Source organism: Papaver somniferum, chromosome 6 (genome assembly GCF_003573695.1).
Source record: "Papaver somniferum cultivar HN1 chromosome 6, ASM357369v1, whole genome shotgun sequence".
NCBI lineage: Eukaryota > Viridiplantae > Streptophyta > Magnoliopsida > Ranunculales > Papaveraceae > Papaver > Papaver somniferum.
This window is the reverse complement of record NC_039363.1, coordinates 131,459,879-131,475,790: the sequence shown is the minus strand read 5'-3', so window position 1 is coordinate 131,475,790 and position 15,912 is coordinate 131,459,879. Positions and strand designations below refer to the sequence as shown.

The window sequence follows — 15,912 nt, the reverse complement described above, 5'->3', positions numbered from 1 at the left end:
GAGTTTTGATTCACTAAAATATGACAACCAAACTTGACATACCAACGCTTGGTGGGTTCAACCGAGTTATGCTCTAACAATCTCTCCTTTTGTCAATTTTAGTGAAAAAACTCTTACATCATATGGATAAACAAATTAAAAGAATTCATTACACATACGCTTGATTCCGAGTTTCAACAGCACAATAACCTGTATACATTCAATCCATAAATGCCGTTGTTGACATTGTAATAGCAAAGCTAATATTCCTCCTAAAGGTAAGATAGGTATATTTTCAATCCGCTCGTCTTTGTTGTTCCCTTTGTAGTCCATATAGCTACAAGTATCAATATGATATGTTACCCCCCCCCCCCCTTAGTTTATGCTTTACTCTTTCGTTAGATATAACGTTTAAGCACCATTGTCCTTTACTTAATGATACCAAATCACTTGTTTACTCCATATATTTCTCTCATTTTTTGTCACAAAATGACAAAGGTATGATCAAGTAAAGGACAAACATAAAGGATTTTACAAATCTCAAAAGACTTGCAACCTATAAGAGTTAAGCACGAGGGTTCCACACACCATTTTAGATAATCAATATGAAAACCGAAACTACAAAGTAATTTTGTTTTGATATGTTACCAAGGAAACAATTGTCCGAAGGAATTTTCCTTAATAGTTTAGAAAATCAAAAATCGACTAAGTACCTTAGTTCTTTTGCTAAACTGATTGCACAAACATAATCGCTTATTCGATAAGACCAAAATAAAGATCAGAATTAACTCTATTTTTCTCATCAGGTTCTAATTATTCAAATAATAACTTAGACCTTTCCTTTTTAAACAAGACAAGTACTAGGTTAGTTAACTAGCATTTCTTGTTAAGGCATTCAATTAGACTTGAATAACCGAAACCTCCACTTTGATAAGTCTAACTAAGATCAAATAACTTAGTTTCTCTTATCCGGAATCGAATTGGACTAAACAATTCATCCCGAAAACCCTTTTTGTTAATCCATAAACAATTCATACAAATCAAATATATTAACTTACATAATTTTTTACCTCAACCGGAAGCAATTGAAACAAACATAGACATTAAAGTACCGCAATTGCTCCGTAATTTTATAAGCCTAAACTATTGATACCAAACAATAAAGCAAGATAACAATAGTTTTTTTTAACCGGAAAAAATTGAATCACACACACATCCATACACAAATAATGGAATAAACATCAATTTTACGGAAATTTTGTTAAGCAAAAGCAATAAATATATGCAATAAAATCAGGCTTTTCTTAAACATGAAAACGATTAAATAACAAATTCGTTACCTCAAATTCCGCATCCTCTTCTCCTTTTCTTCGCATATTTCTGGGGAGGAATATCATTGTGTTGTCATCCTATCGCAAGAACAAAAGAATAACGACAACAACCTTTACCAGAGAAAGGTTTAAAATCGGTTTTAACTAATGCAATGCAAAAGTTGAAACCACGAAATACATATGCTTTTATGCTAAACCAAAAACGATTCAATATATTGTGACTTTTTCACATATTAGTTTCAGTCAGAACCCTTTATGATCCTTTGATAAAGCCTACCAACATGGGCTAGAACTTAATCCCGCTAAATCAAAAATTCACCCAAACCATAAGGGTTCACACAATATGAGATCCAATATAAAGGTTATAAAAATCGAAATCAAACATCCCATAAACATGCATAGCAATAATATAAAGCATTCAAGCACAGGCTATGTAATTGAAAAACTATCACAAGAAAAATTATAAACTAATAATTTTATTCATAAATAGGATAGTTTTATTCATAATAGACTTTATCGAAACAACCAAAAACTACTGTCTATTTTCCAACAGATTTTTCAAAGATCATCTTCAATTTCCTCAAATTTTTCAGGATCTTCATCAACAACATATCGACTGATATTTCGTATTTTGCACATAGTACCTTAATTATGTTCACAGGCTAAATCATTAACTTTTCGATTATTATTCAGAGAATACTCCCTATTACCAATTCCAAGTTTAATCAGCTTTCTTTGGTTACAAATATCAGTTCTTAGTAGTGCTGCCTGTCTATGATGCGTTTCGATGGTACTGAGGAGGACTTGTCATAGATTGATAATATCAATCTTAGCATCCAAACTGTTTTGTACAAGGAGATGAGTCACATCTTCCTTTTCATTTTGTATGTCTTCACAACCATATTTCTTGAAGGTATCATCAAGATGAACAGTTTCCTTAGAAGTCATTCCACTCAAGGCTTTCAGAAGTTTTGCTTGAGATCTGGTTTGAGAATACATCCTTTATCATAAGTTCTCAGACACGTTGAGTACATATGCTTGAAATATCTTTAACACATACCAAACATAGATTTCAGCCTTAAATAAATTATTCTGACAAGATTTGAAAGGATTTTCGCATCTTATGTTTTACTAATTCACAACTTTCTTCGAAAATAAATTATCTTCTAGATCAGTATCAAGAGATACTTTAGATAGGAAACTTATCATGTTTACACAAGTAGTTTGCAAAACAACTTTTCTACACATGGAGACAGATTATGCATCTTCCGGTAGATTGTGTAAACTCTCTACGTTGAATAAGAGATTATTGACATGATACATATTTCCTAGATATGTGTGCTTCCTTACATCAGTGGATTGGGCATTGTAAGGATGCACATTCCAATGCAGTTAAGCGTCGAGGTGAGGATTTTCCTCACTAAATTCCTTTTGAGGAATTTCTTCCTTCTTACTTTTAGGGACATCATCATGATCCCTTGTGTGGGTTTTGAGTCCATCCTCTTCATTAGGAATATTGTGAGATGTTATATCCTTGATTATATCTTGTTCCCAGGATCGTATGTTCCTTGAACTTGAACCCGTGTGGTCTAGATCTGCCAATTCACAAAGTGCTGATGTCTTTTGTTCAAGACATTCTATATGTTCTCTTAAAGTATCCATTCCTTGTTGGAAATATTTTTCTAAACACTTGTCTAAATATACCTTTCGACATGTCTCTGTAAGACTATCTTCAATAAGGATCTTATTCCTTATTTGTGAATGCTCCAGCGATTGAGTAAGAATTTCACACTTTGTAGTCTGTTGATGAACTTCGTTGCATAAAGCCAATTTTTGTTCCAAATAATCTGCTAGATTATTTTGAAGACTGAGTGTTTTTCGCTTTCTTTCACAAATTCTTACATTCAATTGAACAATAAGTTCTAGGACATCATCTAGATTGTCAATGGTTTTTCCCTTTTATGAATAGCTTTCAACATGTTTGAATAATCTTTCTAACATTTTACTAAAACTAGAACTTGGGCAGTCTAGTGAGTATAATCTCTTTTCAGACGATTTTTCACTAGAGGTTGGAGTCGGATCCAAAACATGTTTCTTGAGTTTCAGATTCATTCTTTTTTGATCATGAACCTGAATCTTAATGAAGTTATTAGTCATAGACTTTTTCTTTGATTTTCGAAAAGAATTACGAGACCAATTTCCATTGACCTTTCCTGAGATATTATTCTCATTATCTTGACATATGTTAACTGAGTTTTTCATAAGTTTAGCTTTGCTTTTCTTTTTTTGACTCATATCTTATAGGTTGGATCGCACCAAACACAGGTTGTTAGATCTTTTCGTGTTTGCCTGCTCTAATACCAATTGAAAAGACGAGGGTACCCAAATACACCACAATTTTTTTATTTTGTTCACAACCTATACAAGACCCACTATGTATAAACCTCTTGGAGATACAATCACTCAACGAATATTTCAACACAATTCCACTTGATATAGGGTTAGTCCGAACTGGCCTAACTCGTGAATTAAATATCAAAGGCAAGTGGAGAAAACCAATACACTTTGTGTGATTGTCTATGGATATGGAATCGAGACAATACAACAACAAAGTGATTACTTAATAAAAGGTACGGAAATAACCGAAACCAATGGGATCAATTTCAAGTGTCATGTTGACGTATAAAGTGAAATTTACTTTATTATAATAAAATAATTATAATGCAGAAATTAAAAGTAAATGGCACAACAAGATTTTGTTAACGAGGAAACCAAAAATGCAGAAAAACCCCGGGACCTTGTATAGAATTGAATACTCTCAGGATTAAGCCGCTATACAAAATCTAAACCAACTTCATATAGTTGAGACCAAGCAACTAAAGTTCACCTAGTTCCGTATGTATCCATGCGCCTCCAACTTGTAATAAGTCACGCACTTGGAATAATTCCTTTGGTTCGTATTCCAAATAGTAAAGGAACAACAAATCTGTTCGGTAACGACTCTTTTCAAACAAGTGATATGAGTTTGACAAAAGGCTCTTCCGTTTATCCCAATAAACTCTTTTGTCAGGTTCTTAGATCTATCTATCAATACAACTACCAAAGTAATTGTCTAGATTTTGCAATCAATAATTCTTAGTCACAAAGAAAATATGTTGATGTCGATCTACTCAACTAATCAATCAAGGTTATCACATAGATAAAACGATTATAGTTGGATCCCCAGCCGATCAAGTTTTGTGCATAACAAAGATTACGAACTCAAACAAGCAATCTTCTTTGTCTTCAAATCTTCTTAGATCTTCAATAAACACCTGCACACAATCTACTTGAATCTCTTGTGATCAATCACACAGAAAATGGAGTCTGTTAACAATGGATTATCACAAGACGTCTTTAGATCTACAAACAGTCTAAAGATCCCCGTCAAAACTTCGATCTAGTTTGAGTGAATCCTATATCAGAAGAGAAGATTCTCAAGCATAAACAAACTAGGTGCAATCAAAGTTCAACCACCGTTAGTCAATGAAATCAATCTAAAACTAATACTCCCTCTGTTTCTGAAAGACCGTCCTCTATTCCTTTTTCGTCAGTTTCAAAATTGTGTCCAGCTTCTGTTTATAGTCATACTTTTTCAATGAACTCTCTAATATATCCTTGAATTCTTTATATTCATAAATCCATTTTTAACGTGACCCAATCCAAAATATTAATGAAATTAGTATAATTGAGGAAACAAATATATCCTTCATTCCTTTTAAGGAAATATACATTTAACTCTAAAAATTAGATTCTTTATAAAGTTTATACTTTTTAAATTCAATATCCTTTAAATTTTCCTTTTATATTTCGTATTTACAATTCTCACACCAATTTTGGATAGTCTTTATTGCTAGCATTTTTATTAAAATAAAATAGGTAAGTAACTAAGGGTAGTCAAGTAAAATAGTATGGTATCCTTAATATTTTGAGAAAGTCAAAGCGGACTGTATTTGTAAAACGGACGGAGTAATAAACTACAAATATCTAGTTTCCCACCAACGGTACTCGTAGAGATTCCCAATCCCAAAGAAGTCTGTAAAACGAGCGGTCGTAAGAGATTTCGCCTAATTATGGTATTTTCCTCTCCGAATAGACGACTCCACCAGTAACAACACAACTAGGTAGATTTGCTGGATATGAGGATTAGTTTGCTTGAAATGCAAACTTCAATATTTATAGACCAAGGAGGTTTGGACACCAAGGAATTTCCAAAACCGAAAATATTCTCAAGATATGCAATATATTTCCAAATTCGGTTTTCGTAATTCCTGGAAATGCTCTGTCCAAATATTGACCGAAATCTCAGTAGAAAATCTCCATTTAGTAAATGCACATTACCAATTTTATTTTCTAAAGATACGATTTTAATTGCTGGAAATTAAAAGCATATAGAACTAAAAACCTTAACTAAAAGATTCTCAATTTATTTCGATCCGGGATTCTTTCCTTTAGCTATTAAGGAATATCTTTGAACAATAAAAGATAAAAGTTACTGCACATGTTCAAAGTATGTCGACATATTTACTTTGTAAATCCTTTTTTATATTTGCAATCTTGTAATCGATTTGCCACACTTCCAAACAAGTTTAGAATTGGTTCATCTGATTTCCAAGAACTATGTGATTGATCAAAAACATTCAATCACCATTCATGGGTTTAGCGGCTACCAAAACAAGTTTCGGTTCTACCTCCATGTGGGTACTAGGATCAGTCACACTAGTTACCAAAAGTTGGTTTACTAGGTACTTGGATCGGTTACCACATATATATGGTATAAACTTGTATTCGGTTGTACAAGTTATAGGATCGGTCACACCAATTACTAAAACTTGTTAACCTACTACAAGGATCGATTACACATCTTGTTATTAGTCCAAACCAAGTTCTAGGATCGGTCACCCTATGACTAGGAATGGTCACACCAATTACAAATATCGATCATACCATCTTAGGTGATTACTTAAGATCAGTTTCACTAATAAAAGTCATACCAATACAAAAGTCAGGCCTTGTGAATAGTTTTACCAAGATACATAAACAAGTTATGAGCGGTTATACTAAACACAGATATTGGTAATCCAAAGATTTGCAATGAATAACAACACCAATAAGCCTAGCGATTTCCCTTGCGATTCATAAAACAAGTTTATGAATTGTACTTCCTTTAAACGGATGTAAAACATTGTTTCCTAGGACGAAATCTTCAGCCATACCCATACACATAATCACAATAGCATTCATATGATTATGTCGATGTCTTATATACGAAGTTCAAAAGATAGACGTTATACTTCGTATTGTAATTCCTGAATGTCTAACTAGAGTATAATCATTCACAGCTTCGCAGTTATGTTTTCAATATGCACGACTTGAAATATACGTTAGGAATGAAACATTTCAAGTCAAATATTACTAACCTCAAGTGGAAGGATGATGTCGTCGTTGTAGCTCTTTACTTCTTCACATTCTTCAAGTCTTCATGTAATACTTGTAAGTCTCATATCCTAGTAACTTTCTAGCTAACCTATACGAAGTTGACTCTAGTAAATAATCAAGCGACTCTTTAAATGCGTTTTGATTCACTAAAATATGACAACTAAACTTGACATACAAATGCTTGATGGGTTCAACCGAGCTTTGCTCTAACAACTTGTTATACTTTTCCCATCATTTCTTTCATATGGTTGTGTTTTTCTTTTATTTTATACAATTATACCATATCAAACAATTTCAAGTGAAGAGAGATATTTATAACCAACATTGAGTCCCACACGAAAAGGATGTCAACCAATTACATATTAAACATCACGTATTGGGATGAATTATAAATTAGGACCACGAGCATCCGAGCAGGATTTTCCTTCTGTTTTAGGGTAAAAACAATAATGTGAATAGTTAGGGGTAAGCTATGCTTGTATGAGTACGAGAGATCAAAATCGTAAAAGACTCATCTAAATCAAGAAAAGGATGTTCCAGTCTTACTTCGGCCATAAAGGATAAGAAGGTTTGGACTTAGAGAGGGACACAAAGAAAGAGTAAGATCAGAGTATGATGTGTTTGTAGTATATGGTGTCGTTGAACTGTAGTTTGGAGTTCTTGGACGTGTGATGTGAAACTATTTTGTTAAGGATTCTCTGTAAAAAACAGAGAGGAAGCTGAGAAAAGTAAAGATAAGACTTGTATGTGTAAGTCTGTCTCCAATAAATAGATTGAGCGGTCTAATTATAGTAGTTGTAGTATACACTGATCTCGTAAGTGGCGGAAGGTATCGAAGAATGAAGACTATAAATAACTTGGTGAAGTCATGTCCGCAATGCAGGTAAGACTGAAAGTTACACGCCCATAACTCTCTTCACTCTCTTGATGTTCACAAGATCTAGTTACTTTCTTGTTGTTATTGTATTGCTACACCGTACATTGCCGACCGCCATACCAAAACCCTAGTGAACATCCACACATACATATTTGATGTCTCGTGATTAATTAGTAGTAGAACTAAGTACTGCTACTGTTGAGTCGGTTAAGTCATTTGTGAGAAACCATTTAGTTAAGTCATCTGTGAGAGATACCAGATCAAGTGGTTGATCCAAGACTCCATATGAGAACTAATTAATCAGAGTAAGCAATAAGTTAATTGAGAATAGTGAGTCTCGTAGAGACTTGATGAACTTGATAAGTCGAGTAGACTCGACTATCAGTGATAATAAACGTTGATTTCTCAGTAATGCCAGTCGCGGGCATTCGTTGGAGTAGTGATGCCAGACATTGACCGTTAAGTAATCCGTATACTCTTTATCAACCGAACACTTCATGGCATCAATCCACGGTTAAAAATACCCGTGAAGGAATAAAGAGATAGTTATGTCAATAACAACTTGATATTAACGCCGGAGATGCGTAAAAACTCACAGTGATGCACGAACGTCACCGTTCTACTCTTATCGACAGACAATTGACTCTGAATGACCATGTCGATCATTGGCTTCACTTTATAATAAGTGATGCAAGATCATGATGTATTAGCAATACAAGATCATGGCGTTTATGTGAGTAATACGATCCCGTTAATGCCAAACCACGTTAGTCATTTTGTCATCTATGTTTATCTTTGATTTCGTATTCTCTAATCCATAATCCCTTGATACTCATAATTTGTTATGGAAGTTCCATCATCTGATTTCAGATACCATTTATCATTTTCAATTTTCAAACAATTTAAATTTTTGAAGACTTAAAACTTGAAGTGCTACCATGTGCAAAAAACACAGACAAATTGACAAATATTTTACTTACAATTGCTAGAGCTGAGAGAATAAGTTACAAGGGAATGGCTCTCCTAGTTACATTAGATTAGAAGTAAAGTGTTAAAAGATTTTGTTTTTTGAAGCATCGTTGAATGACATGAATGATGTGCTTCTCATTGATAATTATCTTTGCTTTTCATATTGAAAAATAAAAATAATAATTCCTCCGTTTCTGGAAAAAATTTACTATCATTTTTTCATTACATACTAAAAATCGGCCAAATTAAAAAAGTAACAGTAAATATTTTCCAGAAACGGAGGGAGTAATAAACTAAAATCAGTTGATTTAACTAAGTGCACCCCAGAGGCACAAGTTCTATATAACCTAATAAACCTTACCAAGTTTCTTCAAATCACTCATAGTCCTTAATAATACTCGTAGTAAGAAGTTTCTTATAGGATGATGACTTAAATAAGAAAAGGATTCATAATATTTGGTGGTCTACGGTTTTGAAGTCTAAAAAGAGTGGGGGGTCTTGGAATTCGAATGTCTAAACATATGAATTCCGCTCTTCTCAAAAAATGGTGGTGGAGATTCGGAACGGAAAATGATGTTTTTTGGAGGAAAATAATTGTGGAAAAATTTGGCGAAATTTCAACGGGGTGGGGAACTCTTCGTCCAAAAGGGTTCTAGTTTGTGGCACAATATTTACAATGAGCTTGAAGACTTTAATAAACATGTAAGATTCAAGGTTGGTGCGGGGAAAGAAACTAGATTTTGGGAAGACTTATGGATCGGTGATAGTGTGATTTGTAATAGATTTTCGTTAGCTTATGAAGCTTCAAGAACCAAAGGGTGTGTAGTGGCTCGGTTGTATGAAAGCACTAGTGACGGCATCAAATGGAAGTTTATGTCTCGTGAAAGATATTCTCAATCTATATTGAGGGAGGTTGCTTCCATAAAGTTATCACTTGAATCGGTTAATATACAAGAAGGAGTTGTAGACTATAGATTGTGAATAGTTGGGGATAACATTAAGTTGGAGGCATACTCGGTAAAGAATGGAGTAACTTCTCTTAGTGAAACGGATGCGATGGATTTCCTAAGCGAGATTATTTGGAGTCGGTTATATCCTTATAAAGTTAATTTCTTTCTTTGGATTCTCTCTCATGAAAAGTTGATGACGACCGATAAACTTGTTCGAAGGGAAATGGACGTGGATAGGACATGTAGTTTTTGTGAAGAAGAAGATGAAACAAGCTCTCACTTGTTTCATGAGTGTTGGAGAATTAAAAGAATTTGGACTTCTTTTGTTGAAGGATGTGATTTCCGTTGGAGCTACAATGATCATATTGCCACACGATTCAAACTTGGAGTCATGATTGGGGTGATAAGCGGCTTAACCGTATATGGAACAATCTTCCGGCCGCAATATGGTGGTGCATTTGGAAGGAAAGAAATGAAAGGATCTTCAACAACAAAAGGAAAAATTTAGCAAATATAATTAGAGATATCAAGATTCAATCTTTATTTTGGACGGAATCAAACACCAAAATGCTAGGCTTAACGGCCAATATGGTAGTTTGTTTGTGGGATTCTTATTTCTATTATACCCTTTGAGAAGGCCTAAAGAGGCAATCTTGTATGCTCTCCCTTTTTACTTTCTCGACCTTTTTTCAATGTTTATTTATGTCATGTTGAAGCGATACTTTATGTTTTGTTTATTCTTCATACATCAAGAATTTTCAGAGTTCCCACGATCGATACATATGTTTACGTGTTCTTTTAGTAGAAAATAAAGTTTAAAAAAGTTTGGAAAGAGCCTCGCTCTTCAGAAAAAGAAATATGCATCATTTCTTAGTAGCGTACTTGGATCATTTGTTATCCTGTCAATTATGTTGTACCCACATTGGTTCAGTTGGCATATGTACCATATTCAACAGGAAACTACTCTTTGCCATGTGCACCGATCTGAAGAAAAAAAAACAAAAATAAAATTAAAAGAGAAATTGCGGGATCATGTTTTGAAGGGGCTGCACATTCCTAACCTCCGCTGGTGAATACTGGCAAAAATCTTCTTGGGCTTGCACTATCAAATATTCATCTTCCCATTCATCGCGATAAGTTTCTGGTCGTGCTATATGGCTGTTCACAAGTTCCTTAAACATCTGCTTTCTCCACTCCTCCCACGGATGACACCCACTCTCAGCAGCAAGCCAATCACTGTAGTCAAACTGAACAGAATAACAAAGAGACTTAACTAGTCTTGAGGATCAAGGATGAAATATATACTTCACTTCATCGAACAACTTGGACTAATACATTGAGGGATTTACTGAAGAGGTTTGAGTTCATTATGCAGAATTTGCTTTTGTTCCAAAACAGTTTCCATTAATATGCTATAGATAACTAAACAGGTTTGCACCACCAAACACCTTTGATTTAACACAGTTTACCTGCTTTTCTACTAACCGATGAGTGTAACGTTTTGGGACAGCTGCTGCTTCAAGTTCCAAATAGAAGGCGTCAACATCCTCGATCATCAGCCCTTCAGATGGGAGTTTACATCGTCCAGATAAAACACCAGCCACCCACTTGCTTACCATTTCAAATAAGGGGAAAGCTAGAGTCTGGCATCATGTGAATAGAATGAATTTTGTGACAAGTGCCCACATAAAACATAAGCACTGAGACTAATAAGAATTAAGCTTAAGTCAACAAGAACACACCCAAAAAGGTATCCCGATAAAAGAAAGCCCTGGAGCCAACATCGGAGGGAAAATGTGCTTGTATAGAGGACCTACACAATGGTCATCCACGGTCACAATATTATTGATCTCCAGAAAAGGGAAATAGTACTTGTACCTGCAAAATGGTGGAGAATGAAAACACCTAGGATAAAACATTTTATCAAACTAAATCAAAATACTAGCTTACAGAAATTGATTAGCACCTAAACTGTTTATTATCCTATATTTGATTATAAAGCGCATGAAAACACATTTTTGTTTCACTAAAATGTTACTGATCAATCAGCATTATTATCCTACATTTGATTATAAAATCGCATAAACAAATTCTTGTTTTACTCAAATGTTACCAGTTATTCAGCATTGTGTCTTGTGTATTAGACATTAAGTCGTTAGTATATAATTAATCATGTAGAGCTAATATGTGGGATCTCGGGAATGGTGGTTCTTCACCACCATAAATAAGTTATGTCTGCAGATTTTGATGGATACTAGCTTAAGACTGTAAAAGAAGTGCATAGCAATAAACTGCTGTTGATAGCACATTGTGATGTTCTCAGTATCGACAACACTAAGGCATTCAAGTCCTTTGACTTCAATCAACTACTCTTATTGATAAAAACCTGAGCTTTCCCTGACTGGACTCCAAAGATCATCCTTGGCCTCAAATCTTTCCATAGTGCACCTGAGAGCTTCGACTGATACTTAAGCGGCCCAGCCAGTTCCTCAGCGTTCACGATTGTTCAATTTTTGAAATTTGAAGGTTTCCTTCCTCAGTATCAGGTACAGTGGCTTTGCTCAAACATTGTTCTCGGTAGCTGTAGCCTGTAAGCAGCAAATGTAGGATGTCGCGAACTAATAAATTCAGTATTACTTACTCCAAATTCCGTATTCAGTCCTCTTGCTATACAATTGAGAGAAATCTACATCTTTTCGTACATCATCACGTCATGGGTTCTGTTTTTAAATCTTTCCTTAGGCATACCAACCGAATCACAGATAAATCCTATAGAGGTAACGCGATCCTTCCATCATTCTTTCGATATTTTCAGCAAACTGACTCTTTAGCAATCTTACTTGGTGTCGAAGTCTATCATTTGATGTTTCATCCTTATTATATACATCTCCTTATCTAAGAAACCGTACATCTCCTACATCTGAATAGCCAAAGTTTATAGCATTTTCATTAAAACATACGCTTTTGATATGGTTTAAGGCTGAAATCGCTGAATTTTCAATATCACTACGGATCTGGAACAAAAGACATACAAAGAGATTCCCAGTATTGGACCAATAGATAGAGTAGGTCGTGTGGCTCTATCTGCGTAAGGGTAAACCTATAGTTGTTTCTATGAATTTCTCTGAGAAAGATTTGTTGATTGCATCAAACATTCCCTTGTTACACTTTGGCTAGTGAAGTTCTTTCTCTGGCTCAGACTAGTGGTATTTACTTTGAGCTTGAAGTATCTCATTCATCTAAAGAATCGTACTACTAGCAATGGGATATGGAGTAGGTTACGTAATGGTCTTAGTATCCAGAAACGCAGGGGACCACCATGGTTCAACCACAGTTCTGGGGAAAGAGGTCGGAAGTTCATAAATCAAAAGGTGTCTTGATCAGGCATAAAGTTGGTCTACCCTACTTAGGATTGAATAGAGGATAAGAAGATTGACTTATCCAAAATTTGTGAACCAAAGCTAGTAATACATACCCCGTGCAGTGTACAATAACATCAACAGGAACAAAGCTTCCGTCTGGGAAATCTACAGTTCCGTCTTCATGTGCACACTTGACCTGCATAGAAGCTATATATATTCAGTATGTCTAACTTACAAAATAAGGTTCAGAAGTCTTTTTCATAAATGTGTCTTAAGAAGCAAACAAATGTGGATGTGATTAACCATCGAATGAAGCCACATGTTATCATAACCAAATTTTTTGGTAGGTAACACATCCGTGGTAGATCTTGATGCAACATGAACTTCTTTTGCAACTGCAGAAATCTCCTTAGATATGTCCTCAGCACTAACAGAGTTTCCTATTACAAGCACAACCTGTGAACAAGAAGAGTAGAAAGAAATATTAGGTGAAAATGAAGAAAATAAGGGAGGAAAACTGCAACAACTAATAATATTTACTAGATAATTCTACTGGAAGAATATATTTTTCCTTTCAAAGTATCGAAGATACTTAAGGTTGCCAGCAGGAGATATCACGGCTGTAAGTGTTTGCTGAAATTTCAAAGAAAATCAAATTTTCTGCCGTGTAATGCTTGAGTCTTCTATTATTAAATTAAATCTATCACAAATAACTGATTTTTTAAAACATGTTAATTATTTGTGTGGATGGCCATTCAGGCAATTGGGGAAGTTCATCAGAATTCTTGATATGAAAGGGTAACGTTTAGTTAGTATATTTCACCATTCTTGTGGTTTGGTCGTCAATCACGTGATCCATTCTAGAGTTGACTTGAACTAATTCAAATATTTTTACAAAGTTTGGTCAATAATCTCCAAAAGGACTTTGCTCTTTCATCTGCTTCAGTCAGAGTTGCTTTCAGAAAAATATTTTCCAGCAAGTTAAAAAGCTCTATAGTCCATTGCAACTTCTAGGCCATCAGACTAACTACGTAGTGGTTGATTCTTATGAAAGACGTAATTTCAGTCCAAGACCATCATAAAAGAAACTTTTCACAAAACTAGCATGCATGTACGAGTCCAAGATAAAACAGAAGAAGCAAGATTTAAGGGTAACACAGTACAGGGCACATATGATGGAATTGAAGTATGAGGAAATAAAGAAAAGTGATTCATACTTGACCACTGAAGGGCTCGGGAACACGGTAGCTGTGGCTGTGAAGTTGCTTTCCTGGCCATGCATCAATGCCTAGAACGGACACAGTGGTCGCAAGATATATAATAATGAAAGTAACTCCACGATTATCTACAACAAGCAAAATCCATCCAGGAAAGAACACCTAGAAATGGACCACTTTACACAGATACAACTAAATTGACAAGGTTACATCAACGTATTTTGTTTGTACCATCAGAACCTAATAAACCTATGTGCACTCAAATCTCAAAATTAGTGCCATAGTAGGTGCAGTGACTGACTTTTTCCAGATATAAAGCAACGGCTTTTGCATTGGAATGGACTATTAACAAAGGGTGGGTTTATGCAAATTGCAACGATTCTCTCTATTCTGAAAGTGTTGTTTGGCTTTACGAGAGAATAAAGTTCCATGGATGGCGCTGGCCTAATGGTGATCTTCATATGAGTATAAGTGCGTGTGCTTAAGTCCCCCATGGTTAAAAATCAATTTTTTGGTGCAAGTGTGCAAACAAAAACATAAGGTGCAAGAAAAGGAGTACCTGGAATTTCTGCAATATTTGGTTGTGTATACTGCCCACTACACACAACCACAGCATCAAACACATCACGGGCAACAGATGAATTACCAACTTCACCTTTCTTCCTAGACTTGACTACCCAACCTTCCCTCAATTCTTCTTCCTCCTCCAATAATCCAACATAAATTACCTCAGTTTCAAAACGAATCAACTGAATGAGTCCAAAATGATTTGCAAAATCTTCAAAATAATGTAAGACCTCACTGTGATGAGGAAATCTTCTTGGATCCGTCCCATCCTTGACTTTTGCAACAAAAGGGTAATCACTAAAACCCATGACTTCTCTAGGAAGATTGACTCTTAGAGAATCATAGAGACTGCTGTGGATGATGGCTCGAGAAGGGTCCAATCCTAATGGATCAGATTCGACATTTGAGTTGTATACCCATGTTCCACCAACTTGATTATTCCGTTCAAAGACTACCACCTCATGACCTTCTCTGCGCAGTTCTCGCGATGCAACCAAGCCAGCAGGACCTGCACCGATCACAGCTACTTTTCTTGAAATCATCTTTACGTCGGAGGTAGTTATTGAATTTCAGCCGAAATGCGAAGAAAGACACTTGGCCATGGCGATTGGGTAATTTGACTTGTTAACAACGAAAAGAGGATGTGGTCGTTGGTGGAAAGACAAAATTGCTTGTCTATTCCTAGTTAGCAATTCGGGGTACGGGTAGTAGTTCGGGACGGCATACGTACGAGAATTATACGGATTCGGATAGATCGGATTCGGTCAAAAATCCGGTCAACGGTTCATGGTTCGAACAATAATTCTGAACGGCATACGTACGTGCATATTCGTTTTATAAATGTGAGTTCGGCACTTAAAATTCGGCTTACATATATGATAAATTGATAAGTATTATGACCTTAATTTTGTTTGTATATGATTTATAAGATGGAAAAAAATATTTTAGCGTGATTATTTAACAAGAAGTAAACAATTTAATCGCATAAATGTATTATAAAACGAGTTTATAGACTTTTTTAAACAAAAATTAACACATAAAACACTGGTTAAACAACTACCAATAGAAAATTTTAACTGAATAATTGTATTTAAATATAAAGTATATACAAAATCAAACAAAAACCAATCAACAGAACTCTGGTCAGAGAGTTACCTGTGGGAGTTCTAGTTCGAAAATATC

The 15,912-nt window shown here is 35.0% G+C and overlaps 1 protein-coding gene across 3 annotated transcripts; it reads right to left on the bottom strand.

Moving 5' to 3' along the window:
- Positions 1–10,251: 10,251 nt before the first annotated feature.
- LOC113289331 (flavin-containing monooxygenase FMO GS-OX-like 3) lies at positions 10,252–15,360 on the bottom strand. Of its 3 annotated transcripts, none has more exons than XR_003330951.1 (8): positions 14,723–15,360; positions 14,164–14,291; positions 13,250–13,402; positions 13,060–13,142; positions 11,327–11,462; positions 11,070–11,227; positions 10,646–10,831; positions 10,252–10,568 (listed from the first exon to the last, which is right to left on the bottom strand). XR_003330951.1 is itself a non-coding variant. In XM_026538562.1 (8 exons), the coding sequence occupies exons 1-8, from the start codon at positions 15,270–15,272 to the stop codon at positions 10,545–10,547; spliced, it is 1,434 nt and encodes a 477-aa protein (XP_026394347.1). In that variant the 5' UTR covers positions 15,273–15,358; the 3' UTR covers positions 10,252–10,544. The 3 variants fall into 3 exon arrangements, 2 of the variants coding, with proteins under 2 accessions (XP_026394347.1, XP_026394348.1); XM_026538562.1 differs by having other exon boundaries at positions 11,054–11,227; positions 14,723–15,358; XM_026538563.1 differs by having other exon boundaries at positions 11,054–11,227; positions 14,164–14,234; positions 14,723–15,356.
- Between the last annotated feature and the right edge of the window lie 552 nt (positions 15,361–15,912).

Coding starts and splice junctions, on each gene's coding strand:
- LOC113289331 (XM_026538562.1), bottom strand. CDS start 15,272: ATGATTTCAAGAAAAGTAGCTGTGATCGGTGCAGGTCCTGCTGGCTTG. Junction 13,403..14,163: donor CCGAGCCCTTCAGTGGTCAA/GTATGAATCACT, acceptor TCTTGTTCACAG/GTTGTGCTTGTAATAGGAAA. Junction 11,228..11,326: donor TTATCGGGATACCTTTTTGG/GTGTGTTCTTGT, acceptor ACATGATGCCAG/ACTCTAGCTTTCCCCTTATT.